Here is a 22,191-nt window from a genome sequence, read left to right on the forward strand (position 1 = left end):
ACTAATATTTATTACATAATTATCATATGGCAAGATTATCATTCTTAAAATCTTAAATTCGATTACAATTTTATACAATCCAAACATTTTAATAACACAGGTTTCTGTCTACAACTTAAGTAGTATTCATGAACTATATTCAATTAGAAAATTGTTATCCAATCTACATACCAATGTTTTAAATCCTCAGATTGAATGAATAGAGAAATAATATCTTACAATAATTGTACGAAAATCTGCTCTTATCCTGTGACTAGTATCTAAAAATGTTAAACAATAAGTTTATCACATTAATTAAAATATTTGCACATTGTTATAATATTCATAGAAATATGTTATGGCTTATTATAATCATCTGCTTAATTCCCAAGCAGTCTATTCAAGTTTCTATGAGCTCTAACCTTTACAAACATACCATCTGGTACAAAATACTACAAAATCTACTTATTTACACAGAGTTCTTTAGCAATACTTTTCAGAGCCTCAGTCTGCTCCTTTAACAATTTCAATTTCTGCCTCAAATAATCCTTTTTAAAATTTAAATAATCCTCTTTGATTTGTATTTTTCGTTGTTCCTGTACAGCTAACATATCACAATTGAAAGCACAAGTGGTTGTGTGCTTGGAGTTCAGTTTTGTATTATTTTTATGTTTTTTCATCTTAACTTCTGGGGGGTCGGGGTTAGTGAATACTTTTTCTTCAGGAAAAGATTCAGCATCACTGTATGAAGGATTAGATTCTACTATGTTACCAAAACTGTCCTGATCATTTTGGTCTTCAAGAGGTATAAACTCTGTTGTTTGATTTGTGGTTGAGGATACATTCTTAAGGCCCAAAGCTTCCTGCTCCGCTGGTGTGAGCATCACCACTGAATTTGGTAGCTCACCATTTGTTTCAGCCTGCCGTTTCTTTGTTTTTGAACGTAAGTCCTGCCAAGTCTGAAATGAGAAGAGTTCATTTTAGACAAAAAATTCATAAACAGAAGTCTTTTTAACAGTTACTACATTACAGAATATACAGAATATAAATTTAGTTTAACTATAATATAAAGAGCCGTACTTTTCTCCATTGCCTCCAAGATTTCTTCGCGCCGGGTATAGAATTACATTCGTTCGCGATGGAGTGCCAAAGTTGTTGAGAATCTCTATAGTTGAAGTCCTGTGTTACTCTGCATGATATCAACTCGGGATGTTTCGCCATTAACTCTATTAGCTTCTTCTTCTGTCTTGCTGTAACATATACACCTCTTTGCCTTTTGTTCCTATCCATTATGCATTCGATTCGCTTAAGCTATAAACAACACTTCCATAGTTACGAAATTATGATTTTCATGGTATTTTTGACAGTTATACCATTATGAAGTCAAATGATTTAGTAAAAGTTATTGTTATATATGCATTTACTGTGCACAGCACAAACTATAAAGCATTTATTACAAAAATATTCTCAATTTTCGTTTAACAAAACAATGAGTTTGGATTGTATTGACAACATGTCAACTATCCAACAGCGAAATGTCAATCTTTGACAGCAATGACAGCTAAAAGAGCAAAGTAGAGTAGAGCGATGGCCAAGTTTTATTAGTTAACCAAGAACTTGGAACCAAACAAACAGAGAATCAAATCATTAATAAATAGGACCGAAGCACAATATGATCATTATAAAAATCAAAACAAAACATAACCAACATTTGCCATTATTTATCATTTAGATTTTTTAAACTGTAACATTATGGATCGAAATGACGTAGAGGCGGCCATTTTGTTTTATATTTTTTGTCGGTTGTGGAACGAAGAACTCGAACTGTCATTCATATAATATTCACCGAATATCGTGGATGTAAAGTGCGCCGTAAAACATATTTTTGTGTAATCATCAACCTACTCGTATCTTTTGTTCGTGAAATTATGATATGACAAATAGTTTCGTCTAACACTTTCTACATAGTTCGTGAAATAAAGTGAGGAAAATGTCTGGTGCTGGAGGGTTTTTGCGTCGATTTCTACATGTCTTCTTGGATTGTCTACTCATACTACATCTAGCGCAATACGTAAGTGCTTATTAATGTTACATTTTCATTGTTCCGCACTACTTAATCTACTAATGTAATAGCTTAGTTGTATTCCCTGTTCGATTTTCTATTTTATGGGGATTAATATCTACAATTCTCTTTGGTTTATATACTTTTATCGTCCTTTAAAAATAATCGTGCCATAACTTGGAATATTACATTCTCTTTGTTTATTTCAACATCTGCAGAGCAAGTTAAATTCATGCAAGCAAATACTATACATCAAAATGGGAGCATTCCCATTCAGTCTAGAAAATTATTGATTTATTAACCATGATCAATACTGGTATTACAAGACGTGTTATTATAAAAAATAATTCAATATAAAATGCCAATATTTCCTTCTCTAAATATCAAACGTTTTATTTCCAGTCCTTAAAAACATATTGTTAGTGTTCTAGATTTCACTTAAAAGTATGTATTTTCATTTCACAAATTTTATTTACATACACGAGAAAAAGTGTAAGAAAATGTTTGTGCCAATTAGGAAATATTTGTTATTAATAGCGACAAATTAATCTTTTAAATCTAAACCTTTACCCATATAATATTAGGATTTTATAACTGTGGGAATTTTTCAAAAATATCCGACATCCATTTAAATACATAATTAGATAAATAAAATCCATAATAAACAGAACATTGATAACAGAATTTGATAAGGAACTCGTGCATAGTCAGGTGTTGGCTGATAACTTTGATATTTCCTATTGTTTTGTAGTTATCAAGCATCAGGTAATTAAAATTTACCATGTTTTTTTAATGGTTAGTATTAATAATCCAGTAAAAGTGTATTATTCATAAACTTTGTTTCTGATGACAAAATTGTCATTCAACAGATATTTTACTAACTAAACTACCTACCATATTTAAGTAAAATCTTAAAATATCTATAATGTTCAGACATTATTAGCCTTGTACATAATTATAGTTTCTTAATAGCTCAGTATATGGTCTATTTGATACTTCCTTATCTATTCAATTACTTTAATTACAGAAGTCATAAGTCTATTCTATTTTAATCATCTTCTCAGAGTTCTGAGATAATAATTCTAAAAATAGTTGTTTACATAGAAAGAAAGCTGCACTATCCTTAACTTCTGTGTTATTACTCACAGTGCTGCAAACTGGTAGGCTAAACATTTTATTGTAGTGGTGATCATATTTTCTTACTGCTTTGTTTATATTTCTCACCATAATGTTAAAACTATTAATTGCAAGGGTCAATATGTATTAGTGAGAGCACAACTAACATTTTTTTTTAAGTAGATCTAAAGTGAAAAGAAAACTACAGTGAGTATTTAAATTCAGAAAATATAAACTGCAACTACACTCTCACTGAAGACTACAAAATCAGATACCTGCATAGGTATTCCACATAGCATATTTGTTGAAAATAAAATAAACCAAACTGGTAGCAGTAATGATATTTTAACAAAAAACATTCTAGACTGTTTAGAAAATAGGTCATTAAACAGTTGAGTGTTCACAATTTGACCCAACGCAGGCTGATATATGTCAATCAGGAACTCAAATGGTCCAATTAAGATTAATTTATACCAATAACCACATGTACACTTCAATTGATATGAAATTAAGCTTACTCAAGGGGTCTGCATTGTTCATAATACAATAGGAAGAAGTTTTATTGACTTTTATTGATCGTCTGCATTGCTATTTAACTGTTTATTAAGAGGACGAATTGGAATTTTTGGCGCCAAGGATGTCAATTTTTCTCAGTAAATACAAAACGGATCAAAATACAACTTGGTTACCTGAAAGTTCATGATATAAACCTTATTTTGTTAGTTGTAGAAACATGATTAGGTAACTTTAATAACAGAGAAAAATATATCAAACATACCTCTTTTTAAAAAGAGATTCACATATTATGGGCAAACGGGACCGATTAAAGCCTCTTAACTTTTTTAGTAGTTGAGTATATACATACTCTTTAAAATTGTAGTAGGATTTTTTATCAAATTATCATTTCTAAATAATAAAATTACAAAACCATTTTGTCGCTTACGACTTTTAGTTATAAGCTAGCGCGCGTATTGTTATCCTCGCCCCGCTCAGACGCTCCGACCCCTTTTGGCGCCTTAGATGCGCGTGCCGGTTATGGAATTATTGTTGACCACTTCCTCGCCTTAATACCAAATTGGTCTATTCAGAATGTTCCAGCATATTGTCTAATTAGATGCAGTGATTGCAATAGCTGCAATTCCATTAGACAGTGTCTCATAATATTATTCTAAAGTTCATTGTTTTTATCTGCATAATTACCTACCTACTTATACAAATAGTAAACATTCTTATTTGATAATTATGTTAATTGCGTAGGTTCGAAATTCCTTAAAGTATGTTGTGGCGCGTCATTCCTGCGATAAGAAATCCGATAAAAGTCATAAGATTTAATATCCGATTTCTTATTAATGACAATAAGCATCGAAATTCCTCTGATATAATTGCAAAAGAAAACGTAACAATAATAGACTATATTTTATACTAAATGAAAAGCGACATTTACTGCCCACATAGTTTCTTCGCCGGCAACAGTTGCCTATTTACACAAAGTAGTATTTTGCCGCTCGGAAGCAATGATTAACGGCCGCTCGGTATATTTGCAACTAAACAGATTTGAATAACACGACACGCGCAACCTTGGCCGTAACTAAACTCACGGAAGGGCGTCGCAGACAATATGGCAATAAACTAATAATCCTTGTCAAAATCCAATTTACCTCTAAACTTCCTACCATCAATTTTGAGGACAGTAAGCAATAGTGTCATCTTACTTACATATTGATGAGGCATTCACGTGAAGGTTTCGTATCCAAGTATAAATTGCAGATCGAAATATCTACTAGAATGAGTAAGAGTAGCCCTAGAATTCAGTCAGTCTAATGGGGTTTTGTTACAATCTCCATCCCTTACAAACCAAATAGCACCGTCGGTTCTGCGCTAAAACTGCGTGTAAAATGGTCGTCCCAATGTCCACCTAGAATACCTATATTTCATGTAACACCCATATAAAATTAAAACACTACCAGTTTTAACAGGGCAATTCCTCATGTACTCGTAAATAGTTATTTCTAGACTTGTTATTATATCCTTCATGACGTTCAAATGCTCTGAAATGATTTTGCATGAAGTACTCAAAGGATCAAAAGTTTTAAAGAACTCTAAAGCTTAATTGTATTATTCTACCCATATATTTTTTGATTGGAATCTGGATAATAATTTTGAAAAGACGCACACCTTACAACCTTTGTCTGGCAGGTCAGAATCATAAGTATACGCGAGTTTAAATATATTCAAAGTATAGTTAGCCCTTCTAGAAGGTCTTCCCATAACTGATCGACCCCAATCTCCCATGCATGCCCTATGCAAGAATGGACGTGGTTACAACTGCAAGCGCGCCAAGGTTTTTCGTTGGACTTCGTCATGCGCGCGTGAGGCCCATAATAATGAGCTTTGTTTTCCTTATTACCACTCACTCAAGGCGAGAAAATAATGCTCTTAAGAGGACGAATTGGAATTTTTGGCGCCAAGGATGTCAATTTTTCTCAGTAAATACAAAACGGATCAAAATACAACTTGGTTACCTGAAAGTTCATGATATAAACCTTATTTTGTTAGTTGTAGAAACATGATTAGGTAACTTTAATAACAGAGAAAAATATATCAAACATACCTCTTTTTAAAAAGAGATTCACATATTATGGGCAAACGGGACCGATTAAAGCCTCTTAACTTTTTTAGTAGTTGAGTATATACATACTCTTTAAAATTGTAGTAGGATTTTTTATCAAATTATCATTTCTAAATAATAAAATTACAAAACCATTTTGTCGCTTACGACTTTTAGTTATAAGCTAGCGCGCGTATTGTTATCCTCGCCCCGCTCAGACGCTCCGACCCCTTTTGGCGCCTTAGATGCGCGTGCCGGTTATGGAATTATTGTTGACCTCTTCCTCGCCTTAATTGCTGAATCCTTCCAAGTTGGAAAATCGAAAATTCCAAAAGGAAAGATTGTTTTTGATTTGGGACTCCCTAACTTTTGGTCGAACGTGTTTTGAATTTAGGACGCCCTAAAGCGTCAATGTTCTTGAGCTCTGAAAGTATAATTTTCCTTGAGAAGCAGTCCTATAGGTACATAATTGCAACTGGTTTTTCGCCATAGGATTCTATTAAATGCCCATAGACATATACGGTAACTAAATTCACCTTGGACGCCATGTAATTTTCCACTTGCAAGAAAACTTCAAATGATTAGCGGTTAATTATAACTTGTTGCTAATTATTAATTCATCCTCGGTTATTTTTAGTACACCATAAATGTTGCTTAAATGTTTTTCGATCGCCGAGGTTATACCTCATGTTTTGGCGACTTGACTGTTGCATATCGGCCATGACGGCAGCGGACGTCCAAGTGTGTTTTAATTCGGTCGGAGTGTCATGCATAATTCGGGATACGCTGGACAAACCTTGGACGATTTAGAGGTCGCAGCGAATGACAAATCGATGTTTTGTTAGTTAACATTGATTTGACAGCCTTTAAGACATATTTTGTCTGATAGCATGTTTTTTTACAAAGTCACATGACATTTCTTGTTTTGTGCTTACCATGAAATTAAAACTAATAGTACCGGATTAATGTCCACGAGTATAATAGCATTGTTACGGACACTGGCTATAAAAAATGATGACATCTAAATGAAGGTCGATATTCAGCCTCAGCAGTTTATGTAAAAAATTGGCAATGAATGAAAAAATGCTTTTTTGACGTTTCACTCGCTATTTATTGTCCTTTTGCTAATAATTTTATAAATTTTAAAGTTACAAGAAATAAAAAATATCAGTAGGCAATTTTTTTTCTGAACAGCATATTTCGTCACTTTCCGCTTGTCAAAAATCCCCAATACAATGTTTTATTTAAACAATAAATGCTAATTGCATTCTGTAGGCTTCGAATGATTTCCTTGTTCGCATGAACTGATTTGAATATTAATAAAAACGCCATTTCGGGTCTGTGACCGATGTGTCTGCAACGGGCACTAATATTTGGACACTGATATCCCGCCATTGCTTTAACACTTAATAAACAATTGTAAGCCCCCAAGTAAGGCTGTTATGATTAACCACTGACTCACGCGAAACCGGAAAGTCCTGATTCAAGTAACGATTTAACAAGTGTCAATAGCGCTAACAATGTTTTTGCAAAACCAGCTCTATTCCGAAACCGTTTGAGTTGTATTTAGCTTAATTATTAATGACAAAAAGATAGGGACTATAACTTAGCTGCGTCAGTGGGTCTTCGTAAAATGCCGTCTTTCCGTGTTTCGTAAGTAAATGGTTTGTAGCAAATTGTATGGCTGTTTAAATGCCAGTTTCAGTAGCAACAGGAAGTTGAAAACCTGCCTACTGCTGATAAAAGATAATCCTACACACATACCTACTTTCGTAGCGTATGTTACTCATTCAACATACACAAATCACGTTTTGTATCATTGAAGGATTTTTATAAACAACAGATAACCGATTTGTTTAGAATGTTATCATATCTATAAAACAAATACGTACCTATTGTCAACACGTTCCTGTAACAGGCCTAATATTTGATAACTAATACATCGGTCCGATGTTATATAAAAGTGGTTACAGTTCTGCAAAATGTTAGCACTATTACGTATATCTCTGCCCAAGTCTTGAGGGAAAACTGGCGTGATGTAATGTTGAAGTAGTTCTTAATTAAGTAATCAATATCGACCGACAGAAGCCAAGGCGAGTGTTAAATGAGTCAACGACTCAGCCGGCTACTGGAGATCGATAAGCCTCCGAGAGATCTGTCCTATACAGTATACTAACATTGTACAGGTTTCATTTATCCATAGTTCTTCAGGAGGTTTTGTTAGACCTTCTTCAAGGTATCCTTATTTCAGAAACGAGGGCATATACTATATACTTTACAGTTACAAGAAAAGCTAGAGATGACGACTGGATTCTTGAATGTTTTGGAGTCGAGCTACTTCTTGGCCATAATTAGCGCCCTTCTCTAGCTTTTCCTTGAATGTATTTAGATGAACCTGTAACATTTAACTTCATTAGATCATGTTATGTTCACGTATTCGGCTCCCAATTTACACATTCAACTCATATCGGCATTGAAGTTATTCAAAAGATCACGTCGCTTTCTCTTTAAAGCAAGCAAAACTTAAAACGTGACGCAGTTTGCTAGAATAGACAAGAAGAATAAAATATTAGCTCATGAACTAAATGTTGCAGTCTTAAAATGAAACTCAATTTATGTCTCTACTTAAGAGACCATACAGCCTTTTGAAATAACGTCATGCTTATGCACTTATGAGAAGATCAATACTTGTGAATCGTTCCAGAAAACACATCAGTTTAAATGATTAACGAGTGAACGCATTACCTACCATCCTTTGTCTAAACGAAGTGTTGTCTGAACCTTAAAGAATGTTGATAGACACAACATTTACCACCGAGGTCTTTGAACCTCGCAATGTAAAAGCTTTTGAGCAAGAGCTTCGATTTTTCAATTACAGGAAAGTTGAAAGCACTGAATTTGACAACGAACTGTTTTGGGGGTAGTTCTTCAGGGTCAAGGGACGCAGGTTTGTTGTGTTTTCGGTTTACCTTAACGAGGCAATTTGGTCGTTGTGGGCTAGCGAACTTTCGAGAAGCGAAACCCGACGTTAACGCTATCGTCCTTTTTGTTTCCAATCGTGGAACAAATTCCTTTTATTGCTGGCGGGAAGTTAGGAATTTCTTAAGGCCTGTATCGGTGTCGGAATATTAATTTAGGAATGGATCCAGGAGTCCTTAACACTATTTCCTATTTGCTTCAGCATCGGTTTCTCATCGACCATATTTGTATTTTGATTCGACTAATATTTTACTCAGCATATAAAGTTTTTGCCTATTTGTTTTTGACGCAATGTTTCTCGATCGACACGTGAATAATTCAATGTTTTTATTTATTTCACCGTTATATTCAGCTGGCTGAGGAAAAAAAACATGATATCGGGTCAAAATTTGTTTTTTAGCACTCTAGTCATCTATATCTTTAAATATTTATACAGGAATTTGAATTCTGAAGTCAATGTTATATGCATGGTGGCGACCTAAAATCTTAAAGTGGAAAATGTTTGCCTGTCACGTTTCTAAATCTGAATGGATAAAATACACATTTAAAATTTAAAAGTCCACTTCGTCTGAACGATTTGTTTATATATTTTTGCGTCTACATGTATTGTCGCAATATTGTCAGTAACTAAGCTCTAAAATATCGTTTGAAGTTGTATCTTCCATTTACATTTATTTACTTAAAAACGCATAAATCACATAAATCAATAATTGTTTGTCTACACAGCAGTAGTCTTAACAACATGGCTTATCACTGTTATTCAAAATTATTGATTTCGTAAACAACAACGGTTCCTAAGATCCGTTGGAACTGAATAAATTGGTAACATTAATATTGTCAATATCATTGTAATTTGTAACGGACCCACTTAGCTATTCCCGTGCCCCACATGAGACCCGTGAATGATATTCTAACGTCATCGACATCCGTTCTATTCGATTGAATTACAAATATATGTATTGATGGACAATTTATCGATGTTTGTGCATTAAAATATGTCTACAGACGTCATATACTCCCCCTAGTCCTTCTTAATTGATGAATAAAGAGAGCTTATTCCATTTTATATGTAAGGTTGAAATCATCCAGAACGCTATCTAAATTCTTGAATACTTTTGGTCAAATTACCGAATATTTCTACAGTTTCGCCAACACATTTTGGCAATTCATTTTTGATTATCATTCTTTGTACTTATTGCTATACATACCTCTAGTTGTTTTAATAATCTCTATCCAGCAATGAAGTTCAATAAATCATGTTTCAGATACACCACAATCTGAACCGAGAAGTGTTATATCATAGACACTTGCGTACTTATGTTTGTTTATCGTGCATGCGTGACGCGGTTCCAGAACATTATTTACAAGTTTATTTATAGCATGTTTCATAGCTACATTCCTTTGCATTGCATGGTTGGCAACGCCATCCTGTGCCATGGCTAAGTTAACGTTTGTTAACTCCCTTTTGCTAACTAGAAAGGCTATCTGTTATATCTTCATTTAGTTAGTCAGGTCTTCCGTTTATTGACAAACATATACATAAAAATTTAGACTTCAACACTAGAAAGAGTGTGTGAATGATGCAAGAAATTCAAGCAGGATATGCCCACAAAATACTATCAACAATTTAAAATTTGTACGATGTTTAGAGTTACAAATGTACGGAGATGTAAGCTTATCAATAAATACTCTTATCGCTGCTAATACGTTAATTACCCTTTTGTAATGTCGACGATCTTTGTCCGTCCGGTATCTTAAATAAGTACAACAACAAGTATCGAATGACCAAAGGGTGACTCACGTTGTTTTTATTGAATAATGCAGTTTCAGAGAAATGGACAATAGAAAACTCATAACTATGTATGAATAAGTTTTGCAATACGTGTATGAGCAAAGTAAGCGTGTTTTCTAATATAACGCAAAATTATTGATTGCTTCAATCTGTTTCCGTTATTTCAATTTGCTAAGCACGCGATTTTTGTTGGCATACATGTAGTAGGTAAGCTGCTATCAATGAAACAAATAATATTTTATACAAACACTCATCATTAATCATGCAAATATTCTCAATCGGCAGTGTTTGCCTTTTCTGTATTCTTTTAACTGCCTATAATTAATTGAATATCAAGTAACATACTGTATGTCCTCCACATACTCCTTGTAGTGATATTAATGGTGTCCACTATTGCAAGCACGTTGTGCCGAGACGTCGCAAACGTGCGTCATTCGCATGTCACCTGAGTTCAACCTTAGTCATTGAGCTGAATGCTGGCGGACGAGTACTAATTACTTCACTATATGGAATGCTAGAATTTCCTCACATCATGATTCTTCAACAGACTTTACCATGTTTAAAAAATAATAAGATATCATTCTAGGTATCATAAACCATGTCTTCTCTTATGTCAGCCCAGAGAAAGCCAAATACGAAAGTGGTTATAACTTTTTCTAAATAAAATAACCGGTTCTTTGAATACTGAATTCTCTTCTGCGATTGCAGTAACATAAGAATAATAACATTATATAGCATACATAAGACGTTGCAAATGCATGTAACACCAAAATAATCGCGCGTTACAACACTCCTTATGCACAGAAACGAGTAAGGCGATTACGTTACCATTGGCATAGAAAATATGAACCAAATTATAAGGCGACAAGTATTACAATTAAGATTTTTTTGTTTCAGATACCTTCAGCATCTGCGGAAGGCCACTGTGTCTGGTATGGAGTGTGTATGGAAAAGAATGGTCCACAAACAAACTGCGCGTATAATGGAACTGCACAGCCCATCCAGCCCGCTGGCAGGGTGAGTACTAATTACAGCTAATTATAAGACTAATCACATTACGCTGCATCATTAACGGCAGCATCAGGTCACCTCAGGACGAGCGGTGAGCACAATTGTATGAACAAAAATGAAGGTCCCTTTTTAAGGTACTGAAAAAAGCTCTACGGACTACGGTGAAACGGTCTAAAATGTCAGCAAAACTTTAGGTTAAAGGTTCCCAAATAACTTTTAATGAAATCAGCGCCACTTTGAGCGAACTTCCCAATTAGCGCTGTAAATTGGAGGAAAAATATGGCATAACATTTTTAAAATTATGTCATGTGAACTTGGCAGCTTTTAACTTGGAATTAATTTGATACATGGAGCGTTGAGCATGCTCCAGCTTTTAGTTCAGCATGCGAATATTACAGTTTAATTTTCCGGTTATCAAACTCTTTTTGCACCCCCAAGGGCGCAGTGAGCGACACTTATCTGGGTCACCGGGTGAGGTTACTTTGTGTTCTCGGTGCTATATTTAGCATGTGCATGCGATAATGACGTCATACAAGTCCTAGTTTTCACGCGGAACTTGACCCGTGTGTAGCAATACCAACGTACGGGCTAAATGAAAGCTGCATCGATTGGTGTTGACGGGCGGACGCTGCAGTTTACCGCGGAAATATCATAAGCTTGCTTATCATATTTTATGTTTAAAACGAAATAATCGTCATAAAAAGATATAAATCATTTTAGCAAAGATACCAAGCATAAATAGGTACCTACCTATGCTATTAACTGGCAGACGAGACTAAATATACTAATTTCCTTATCTCGAGGACTTCGAACTTGTATGCGACAATATCAACATTGATTCATAAACTGCTGGCATTGTGCGAGGGACAAAATGATCCTTGCGAGGTGTAAATACCAATGAAATGAAGCTAACAAACATGATTCATCACAACTGTATGATATAAGCCCACTACTACATTGTTTCATGCGTCTTTGCGTTGTGGTTATAATGACGTAAATACGAATCAATTGTTTTTATACCCTGTCTTGGACCTATGTTGCTACCCATTTATCGTAGCCGAAGTTCACCTTGGAACCTCTTAGCTGTATCTAGAAGTGGCAACAATTGCCACTACATTGTAACTATCAATAAACGCCAGAATTTCTGCACGAGCCGCGATCTGGGTTCGTTTACAAGTAGCTGAGTTATGCTTCCTTTGTTTCCTTTGATGCTGGATTAATAGAGTTTCCATTTTAATCCATTTAGTATTTGGGTTAGTAGCGATGGTTCCTAAGTAGGTAGTAGTGAAATGTACTGCAAATAGCCCGAGTTTACGAAGAATAGTGGACAGAATAAAGTCGTTGCAATAATTTGCGATAATATCATTTATCATATCATACATATGACATTGTCATAATAAATGAATGGCATATATATTAATGTGATAACAACTGAAGAGAGTCCAGTTACCCTGTGTTCTTAGCGTGTCATTTCAGCTCCCATTAATTTGTTTAGACGTTCTCACGGATGTTTGGTCATTGGTCAGACTGATATAAGATATTAGACTGTAACGTGTGAATTGAATGATTAAATTATTTGGCAGATGCTGAAGATAATGTATATGATATATAATTTACTAGGTATTGAAAGATAAAAGTATTTGTGAACCTATCTATTTCTACACGTGGATGAGCTTTACTGATACCAACCGGAATCGATTTGTTTCCTATATTATTATTTAAATGTTTGTCTTTAAATACGTAGATAGGTACGTAATATTTGTTAGTTTTAAATTAACATAAATTCTTCTAATTAGTGAATGACTCAATGTTTTGTAATAATTGAAGAACTATGATTAATATTGCATCACATTTTGTTATAGGAGCCTTTTCCAAGTGTTGGTGAATGTTATCTGTTATTCTAGGATAGCATTGTTGTTCTACGTAAATCTAAAGAGCTATTACTTTGACTAGGAAAATTGCAAGAAAAACCCTCATATTTCTGATATTCTGTAACCATTTTTTTTTTTTTTTCAGGGGGGAAAATCCTCATGGACTGTACTCCACCTGGGGCAGGTGGAGGGGTGTGCCGGACTCTTACCGGCTAAAAACCCTACCTGGTGTTGCCTCCAATTACCTGTTGTCGAGGGCACGGGTATCGCCAAAGCATTCTTCCGCACCCCCGACAGGTATTGGCCCGCCAGATGTTCGAAGGCGGGCCCCGTCACCCTCTGTGGCCGTCACCCAGCGGCCACAGTAACTCCACTGAGAGAGGCGCGCGCAACACAACGCCACCGTCTCGAGGCCTGTTTCTGATCGGACGACAGACGCCCCTAGTCTGTCGTCCGCAGGCCGCGCCCTATGGTGGCCGGAGATCAGCCACCCTGCGACGCCCCCTACGTCTGCTGCGGGTGGGGAGAGAGGTAGCAGATTCTCTCACCCTTTCCGCCGCCTCCTTTAAAACCATCACCTCCTCGCAAAAGGAGGCGACGGCATTCCACTCTTCTTCGCTGCTGACCATGCAAGACACGACGGCCGGCAGCGAAAGATTTCCCGCAGTATCCAGTACCGCAGTTACATCACGGCGCTGCGTTGCCCATGCTGGGCACTCCGCCAACGTATGCAACGCCGAATCTTCGTTGCCGGTGCCACAATGGTGGCATTCGGGCGTGGGCTCCCGGCCTATGCGACACAGGAACTTTCCGAAACAACCATTCCGGTGAGAACCTGTGTCAGCCGGAAGCTGAGGGCGCCGTGGCTTCTCTCCAGCCACTCCTTCATTACGGGCCTTATCGCCGCGATAACGGCGTGCCCTGCCGTGGGTCGTGCAAGCCTCTGCTCCCACTCCGCCATTAACACTTGGCGGAGCTCAGCCCTATGCGCCTCAACTTGTCGAGGTGCGAGACGCTCGCCCCGCCCCACCGCTTCCTCGCGCCATGTATAGAGTGACGCGAGGACTCTTCCGTCCATGTCCCACGGCGGAGATCCGGCTAGGAGACATGCCGCTTCGAACGAGATCGTTCGGTAACCCCTTATGACCCTGATGGCCATCGCTCGCTGTGGTCTTCGTAGCGCTGCGCGGTTGCGGGCCGCCAGGGTGTTCGCCCACACTGGCGCGGCGTACAGCGCCATCGCCCTCACGACCCCCATATAGAGCCTCCGGCAGGAGTTGTTGGGCCCCCTGAGATTGGGTAGCAAGCGCGAGAGCGCTGAAGCCGCGGCCATCAAACGAGGGGTTAGCCGCTGAAAGTGCGGCCCGAAGTCCCATCGACTGTCGAGAACGAGTCCGAGGTATTTCATTGTCGACTCGACAGCGATGGTGACCCTCCTACCACTATGCTGGACCCCGGAGGTGGCTTCTTCCTCGGCCCATGGAAACAAAGGGCCTCAGACTTGTGCAGGGCCACCTCGAGGCCAAGACGTCGGATTCTGCCCACAACCTGTGAGACACTGGCTGTCGCCCGAATGGCCGCCTGCCGGTACGTCTTCCCACGTGCTGTTACTAGCGTGTCGTCAGCGTAGCATATCACGCTGACGCCGTGGAGAAGCGCACCGCGCAGGACCCAGTCGTATCCAATGTTCCACAGGAGAGGGCCAAGAACCGACCCCTGAGGAACACCGCACGTCATCTCTCGACGACCCCATCCTTCTCGACCCGGGTATACGACAGCTCTTTCCGACAAGTAATCCCCGACTATGCGGCGGAGGTACGCTGGCACTCCATGGTAACGGAGCGCCTCCTTGATGGTATTCCAGGGCAAGGTGTTGAATGCATTGGCGATGTCGAGCGACACCGCCAAGACCACCTCGCCCCGGGCGACAGCTTCCTCCGCCAGGACCCTTACGCGCATGATCGCGTCCACTGTTGAACGCCCCTTTCGGAAACCATATTGGTTGTCCGCCAGATCTGGCCCTTCGCTAGACATGTACTGAACAAGGCGGTCGGCGATGATTCTCTCGAAGATCTTGCCCACTTCGTTCAGCAACACAATTGGCCTATAGGCAGATGGTGAATCTGCGGGGCGTCCGTCCTTCCTGAGCAGGATCAGCTTTCCGGTCTTCCACCGGTACGGAAATTGACTCTGCTCCAGACATGCGCTTAGGAGTCCAGCTAGTCGGGGCCCGAGAGCCTCAAAGGCCAGAGCCCATGCTCGGCCTGGAATGCCATCGGGTCCTGGAGCAGTGTTTTTCATGCGAGCGATCGCCGCTTTTAGCTCTACTCGGGTCACATGAGGCACATCGTCGTCGTCGACCTCGGCGTTGGGCACGCTCGAAGGCGGAACCATGGCAGGTGGATTATGCTCCGGCCTCAGGGGGAAAAGCGCGCTGACTACATCTGCAAGAAGTTGGGGCTGCATACTCTGGGACAGTGGGGGAGCCCACTGGCGCAGCTTGCCCCTTACCATCCGGTAGGGCCGACCCCACGGGTCGCGGTCAAGAGTCGCCAGCAGTTCCCTTTGAGCCTCTGCTTTAGCCTTCACGATAGCCAGCTGAAGAGCACTCTTTGCCTCCCTGTACGCCTCGTAAAGTTCCGCCTCTTCGGCCGACGCTGTAAAGGGCCGACGGCGTCTTCTTCGGCACCTGGCATACTGGCGTCGCACTTCCACGCATGAGATGCGCAGCTGCGCGATCTCCTGCGACCACCAGTATACCTGGCGCCTGGGTGGTATTGGCTGGACTCGGGGCATGGCACTGTCGCAGATTTGCGACATGCTCTCCTGAAGCCATTCCGCTTCCTCTTCGATGTTGGCAGGTCTGTTCGGATGATCCAACCAGGACTGCACGATAGCAGCTTCCACGAAAGCCTCCCTGTCCAGCCGTTTAAGTGCCCAGCGCGGGCCCTCTCCGATGGTCCCCGGAGGCGCTTGGACCGGCCCAATTGAGGTAGCACTGGCGACACTGAAGCGAATGTATCTGTGGTCAGATAGCGTCTCCACCTCCTCCAACACGTGCCAGCCCTGGACGCGATTTGCGAGCCCAGGGCTTGCAAAAGTGAGGTCCACTATTGACCCTCCCAACTGTCGCACGCACGTCTGCACGCAGCCCCGGTTCAGGAGAAGTAGGCCTTGCTCGACCGCCCACTCCTCCACTAACTCGCCCCGCACATTTGTTCTCGGGGAGCCCCAGGCGAAAGACTTTGCGTTGAAGTCCCCCAAAACGAGAACGGGGCGAGGATGGCTACGACTCACCACCGCGCCCAGCTCTAATAAGATCACCTCGAGGTCTGCAAGTGAAAGGCTGGGGGCGAAGTACACTCCCGCGACTAATAATTCACCCCACACTGCCGTAACATAGCCGCGCCCCCGGGTGACGTCTTCAAAGGGTGGGGTGTCTGCGGCAACTCTTGTTATGAGTGTCACCGAACCGATGCTGTCACACACCCAGTCATCCCTGGGTGGCACATAATACGGTTCGGAGACGACTGCAACGTCTATCCTCCACTCCGCCATGCTCTGGAGCAATAGATCCTGAGCCCTGGCGCAGTGGTTGATGTTTGCTTGGAGGAAATTACGACTTAGGTCCATTATTGGGTGTCCATAATAACCTCCTCAGTCCTCGGTGGATCTAGTACCGCAGCCGGTGGTTGAGCTGGCTGTGAGAGACTGCTTGTTTCCATCCTTGTTTCCACTGGGCTATTACTAGCCGGCGGATGAACCGGCTGTGTGGTAGTAGCCCTCCTGGGAGTTCCTCCATTCCTGAGTTTGGGCCTCGCGCAGCGTTTGGCCCCAGTCTGATGGTCGGCTGGTTTACCAAGAGCCGCACAGAGGACGCAGTGCGGATTGGCAGTACAGGAGTCAGCTTTGTGTTCGGGCTGACCACAGCGGAAGCACAGTTGGCTGCGATCGACCTCCGAGGTGCACTGTATGCCCACGTGTCCTTCTTCTAGACAGCGGTAGCACCGGTAAGGCTTAGGCGCCTGGAGCGAAACCTGCGCCGATACCCACCCAACAAGTAGTCGCCTTCCATTGTTAACTCTGTTAGCCGCAGCTACAGGACAGCTGACTAGGACTTTTCCAAGTCCGGATGAGTATCTTCGTATCATGCCCACCTTGATCTGATCTGGTGGGCAGTTTCCAGCCTTTGCTATCGCAGCAGAGACTTCTTCCGGGGTAACTGAGTCATCCAGGCCCGAGATACGCAGGTCTGCGCTCTTGGTGGGCCTGGACACTTTGACGTCTTCCGTACCTAGTGACGCCCTAATTTTTTCAGCTAGGGCGTCAGCTCTTGGGCCACTAGTGGCCCCCGAAATCTTCAGTAGTCGAGCACCGGTAACAGTTGTTTTGCACCGAATGCCCGAGATGCCAAGGTCACTAAGCGAGATGTTTTCCTTCGCTTTTGTGAGGACTTCGGCATAAGTTAGACCCCGCTCCACCGCTCCAGGCTGGAGAGTAATTACTACAGCCGTAGAACGGGGGGCACGGAGCCTCGGTACCTGCTTTTTGGCTTCAGTACCTTTTTCTTTTTGTTTGGCACTGCGGCGCTCCTTCTTTTTTCGACTTTTGGTTCCCACCACTGTCCATTCCGTGTCCTGTTGCGAGCTATTCTTTGGAGTCGGTTGGATGGCTTGCTTTGGCGGTACTTTTGCAGCAACCGCGTCACCCGGCTGTTTGGTCTTGTTTGACTTACCCTTCGGTTTTGTGGAAGACACACCAGAGTTTGCAGCAGCTGCTTGTGCCTGATGATCGGCACGCGGTGTTGCGGCTTTTGCCGCGTGCGAAGCGACTGGTGTGTTTTGTTGGTTAGCAGCAAGAGGAGGACGCAATATCCTGCCCTCCAAGACCGAAAACCTTGCGTTGAGACTGGCCATCTCCCGCTGCACTATACGAGTCAATGTCGACTCATCTGCCATTGATTGGGTTTGGGACTGCAGATCTGGTAAGCCTACCTCCCGTCTGAGGTGCTCGCGGCGGAAGGACACCATCTCCGCTTTGAGCTCCTCATGTTCCTTGCGCAGCTGGTCCATCTGCGCTGCCAATTTCGCATTCTGCATGCGCAGCAATGCTGTTTCTTCTGTGGTAGTGCGAGACAAAAGGACCTCGGCGCTTTCCAGTATCGAGGCCGCAGCCTCTTTCAGTGCCTTCTTGCACACACCGTTAAGGCCCTTTGAGATTGAGCCAACCCGTTTTATGGCTGCAACTGCGTCAACCATTTTCTGATTTAAATTGGAGGCAGGTAGATCCTCGACTCCTGTAATCAGTTCAGAAGCGGTAGACGTTGACTCCATGAGTCGTGTGACTCTTGCTTCTGACACTTTCTTTGTCAGAGCTGCTATCTGCCGCTCATCCTCCATCTGTTTTTCGGCGGCTTCTGCGGCCTTCTCGGCAGCCGCAGCCTCTCGCCGAGCTTGACCAATACCGACATACTTGCCGGTTGTCACTGGCCTGCCTCTCCTTTTAACTGGTTTGGCACCGGACCTATTGGCCGGCACCGTTACTTCACTCGGGGCCGAATCCGACCCTGAGTCATCGCCTGTTCTCGGGCGCTTGCGCAGACGACTCGAGCTGACGCTAGCTACGCTCGCCATGCTGTGCAGGCTGTCACTGTCGGAGTCCGACAACACGCCCACGCTCTCCACATGTACCAGTGGTACCTTTTCACCCACACTATCATCGTTTTTTGGTTTTGGTTTTAAAAATTTGTCCATTTAGATCCCACGAACATGAGAGCAAAGGATGTCCACCCCGGCAGTGGCCTCATACCGGGGCAAGCCTACATACTGTTGGGGGCGGCTGACCCCAACAGGTGGGAGCGCTAACGACCGTGTCCCCCACGGCCATTCATCCCCTCGCCGCGCTCCCGAAACTTGGGATTAGGTGGTTTTTTATCTTAGAGGTGTCCTTCCTCTGGGCCGGGCGGTTAAGCCAAGCCCTCGGCGGCGGCATTCTACATGCCTCCATCTGCTGTCCGGCCATCCCGGCTCAGCAGACCCGCCGAACGGTTTGCTCTTCGTTGAACGAGGAGACAAACGAGCGCCGCTTCGGTGCGCCTGCACCTCTGCGGGTATGGCCGCATCCTTGCTAGGTCCACGAGCGTCGACTAGGCAGGAGCGGCCCCTTCCTGGGTCCCTCTTCGTCTGGCCTCTCCCCTGAACCTTTCCGGCATGAGTGACTCTACCGGCAGAGCTCCAGGATCATAGAGGCACGCAAGCCCCACCACGACGACAACGTGGAGACACCCTCGGTGGGGATATTCTGTAACCATTCGCTGTCTCAGAATGACCAGACTAGTTTTAAACTGGATTTTCTGACAATAAAAAAGATAAGACTCTGTAGTTCTGTTTATTTATTTACATGACATTTGTCGACATTTTAAATTCAGATAAAATGTTGAAGAGTACCTAAGCCATATCATATTCACGAGTTCGGAAAACCCCTTAGGATTTAGTGAAAACCGCTCATCAAATCTTTCAAAGAAAACGTCCACGTTTTGGACACATCTCAAACAATTTGACCTTTGATATGCGGAAGCAATGCTGAAACGAGATTTACATTTATTGTCATGCGCATAAAACTTATGGTTTTTGTCAGTTACGATTTTGGAACTGGTCGCATGTAATTTTGGAATGTGATTTGACAGGCTTTTTGTATACATTTTCATTTAGAAGTAACAACGTCTAGAAATAATCGTTCACTGGCACAGACAGGGAAAGAATCCTTCGCTTGAAACTTAAATTAGCGTGCGGCCATCAAACCGCTTCAGCCCTTCTACTTTATAGTCCTCACATAAAACGTTCCTAAGGAATGCCGTCTAGTCTCACATAACTTTCCCACGAATACGCTTAATGCGTCGAGCAGAAATTTCCGCGAAATGGACTCGCAAATAAACAATGCTTTGGTTTGCTATGGCTAGATAGGCCTTACCAGATATTATTAAAACCAGTTTAAAAATACCCTTGTTACTTAAAGACGAAAGAATGTTGATATGAGATTTTTATGAATAAAATGACTCAAGTTCACGTTAAATGACGTCACCCAATGAATATTGAGTACTTATCAACTGCTTTGTACTTGGAACTGAGCTAAAAGATGCACAGATAACAAACAATCATAATATTTTGGCTAAAGGACAAAGACTCTAAAAATAGACGGGAATCATATTTTTTCGCTTTGGGAATTTTAATACAAAGGAGCTTGGCAACTAATTATCTTGACTGAGTTCTTTGGAATTTTACAAAGATTCTAATCTCGAGAGGGATGTATTTGGCAATTAATTATTATTAGGTTAAGAAGGATAATGGTTTTGACATTATTTAAACAAATATGTCGATTTTTAATGAAGATTTGGACATGTATTTGTGTATATTTGCATTTTTAATTTTGCTAATTAGTACTGTACTTGGCAGAAATTGTAATCGATAGCCTTAAGATTTAGAGATTGTATAAAGTGCTCGCATGATGTGTAGTATGTAATTAATGTGATATCAAACGTTCCTAAGATTAAGGTCATTGTATAGGTATGTACTCTAAATTAATTATCGTCTACAATACAGCCGTCACATAGACGTAATGGCCATCCAACAAGATCTTAAAACCAGATAAATGAATTAAAGTGGCAGTTTATTGTCAAGAAAAAAAAAACACGGAAACTAGCAAGAAACTCACAAAACCTGCTGTTATACCAGCGTCGCTAGCTACGTTAATTTCGAAATGATGCCAAATTGGCGAATGACTTCACCGTTGCATCAAAACATACGTAGGTACGAAGCCACGATGTTTTTGTTAGAGATAGCATATTATGGTTCACACATTCAACAGCGGCCTCTGATTGGCTCGTTCGGTCTCGACACCATGCTAAATGCTATACAAACAGACGTGGAACGAAATATGCCTGATGCTATTCGGTATCAGAATTCTCACCCCGTATTTTGGGCTGACTGCCAGACGGTAACTTTCGTTGAAATTAGTTTGCATAGATGGATAGGGAAAGTTCTACAAAAATCTTGAAGAGGAGGAATTGATATAAATTGAAGAATCTATCAAAAAGACTGCCATCTGTTTCGCATGACGTATGTCACAAGACAGAAATATGTAAATCTCTTTTTTGCTCTGATAGTTCATCATACCGGGCGTATTAGTAGACTCATAATGCTAATTATTTTCGTGTGCCTCATGAGGTCAGTCAATATTTTATTAGTCAATTTAAACTCACACGATAATCATTTCGATTCCGAAAATCATTTGTTATTATACGAAGTTCCATGCGGATTACGGAATTATAAACGCTACTTCCTGACGTGACTCAAAAATTAGCATAATGACTACTATTACGATTTCTCATGTTTAAGCTTCCTCATAAAAAAAGTAGAAAAGCTACTAGATCAGTTAAAAATAATAATCTGAATCTTTGCGATGGCCGTGGTTTGATGCAAATGCATAGATTTCCTGTCTTCTTGATCAGATCTACAGTAACTGAGAACATACACTTTTATTCACTTTTTTCTGCACCTTTTATTTACGTTGTAAAATCGTCTAGTTTTTTTCGGTTTGTTGATCTGCAAAGGCACAATAACAAAGTTCTTTGAAACATCATACCGCGCTCCGTTCGGCTGTAAACATTTTATATAGCCAATTTATATTTCGCTCTATGCCATTACGAACTGCAACGACGTCTGCAATAATATTCGTATTGTTCAACATCATTGTTCCATATACCATCCATATTGAG

The 22,191-nt window shown here is 41.1% G+C and overlaps 2 protein-coding genes across 12 annotated transcripts in view; one reads left to right on the top strand and one right to left on the bottom strand.

Annotated features, from left to right (window-relative positions):
* Nucleotides 1–33: 33 nt before the first annotated feature.
* On the bottom strand, nucleotides 34–1,504 carry LOC110373198 (myb/SANT-like DNA-binding domain-containing protein 3). The gene is made up of 2 exons (XM_021330385.3): nucleotides 1,060–1,504; nucleotides 34–938 (listed from the first exon to the last, which is right to left on the bottom strand). The coding sequence occupies exons 1-2, from the start codon at nucleotides 1,267–1,269 to the stop codon at nucleotides 441–443; spliced, it is 708 nt and encodes a 235-aa protein (XP_021186060.3). The 5' UTR covers nucleotides 1,270–1,504; the 3' UTR covers nucleotides 34–440.
* A 261-nt stretch (nucleotides 1,505–1,765) lies between these two features.
* LOC110373230 (NPC intracellular cholesterol transporter 1) overlaps nucleotides 1,766–22,191 on the top strand; it is a 53,398-nt gene continuing 32,972 nt past the window's right edge. For all 11 annotated transcript variants that reach the window (XM_064039304.1, XM_064039306.1, XM_064039302.1 and 8 more), the window contains exons 1-2: nucleotides 1,766–2,050; nucleotides 11,434–11,553. In XM_064039304.1, coding sequence (XP_063895374.1) covers nucleotides 1,970–2,050; nucleotides 11,434–11,553 — 201 coding nt within the window. In that variant the 5' untranslated portion in view covers nucleotides 1,766–1,969. The remainder of the gene's footprint in view (nucleotides 2,051–11,433; nucleotides 11,554–22,191) is intronic.

The sequence above is a fragment of the Helicoverpa armigera genome, chromosome 18 (genome assembly GCF_030705265.1).
Source record: "Helicoverpa armigera isolate CAAS_96S chromosome 18, ASM3070526v1, whole genome shotgun sequence".
NCBI classification, from domain to species: Eukaryota; Metazoa; Arthropoda; class Insecta; order Lepidoptera; family Noctuidae; genus Helicoverpa; species Helicoverpa armigera.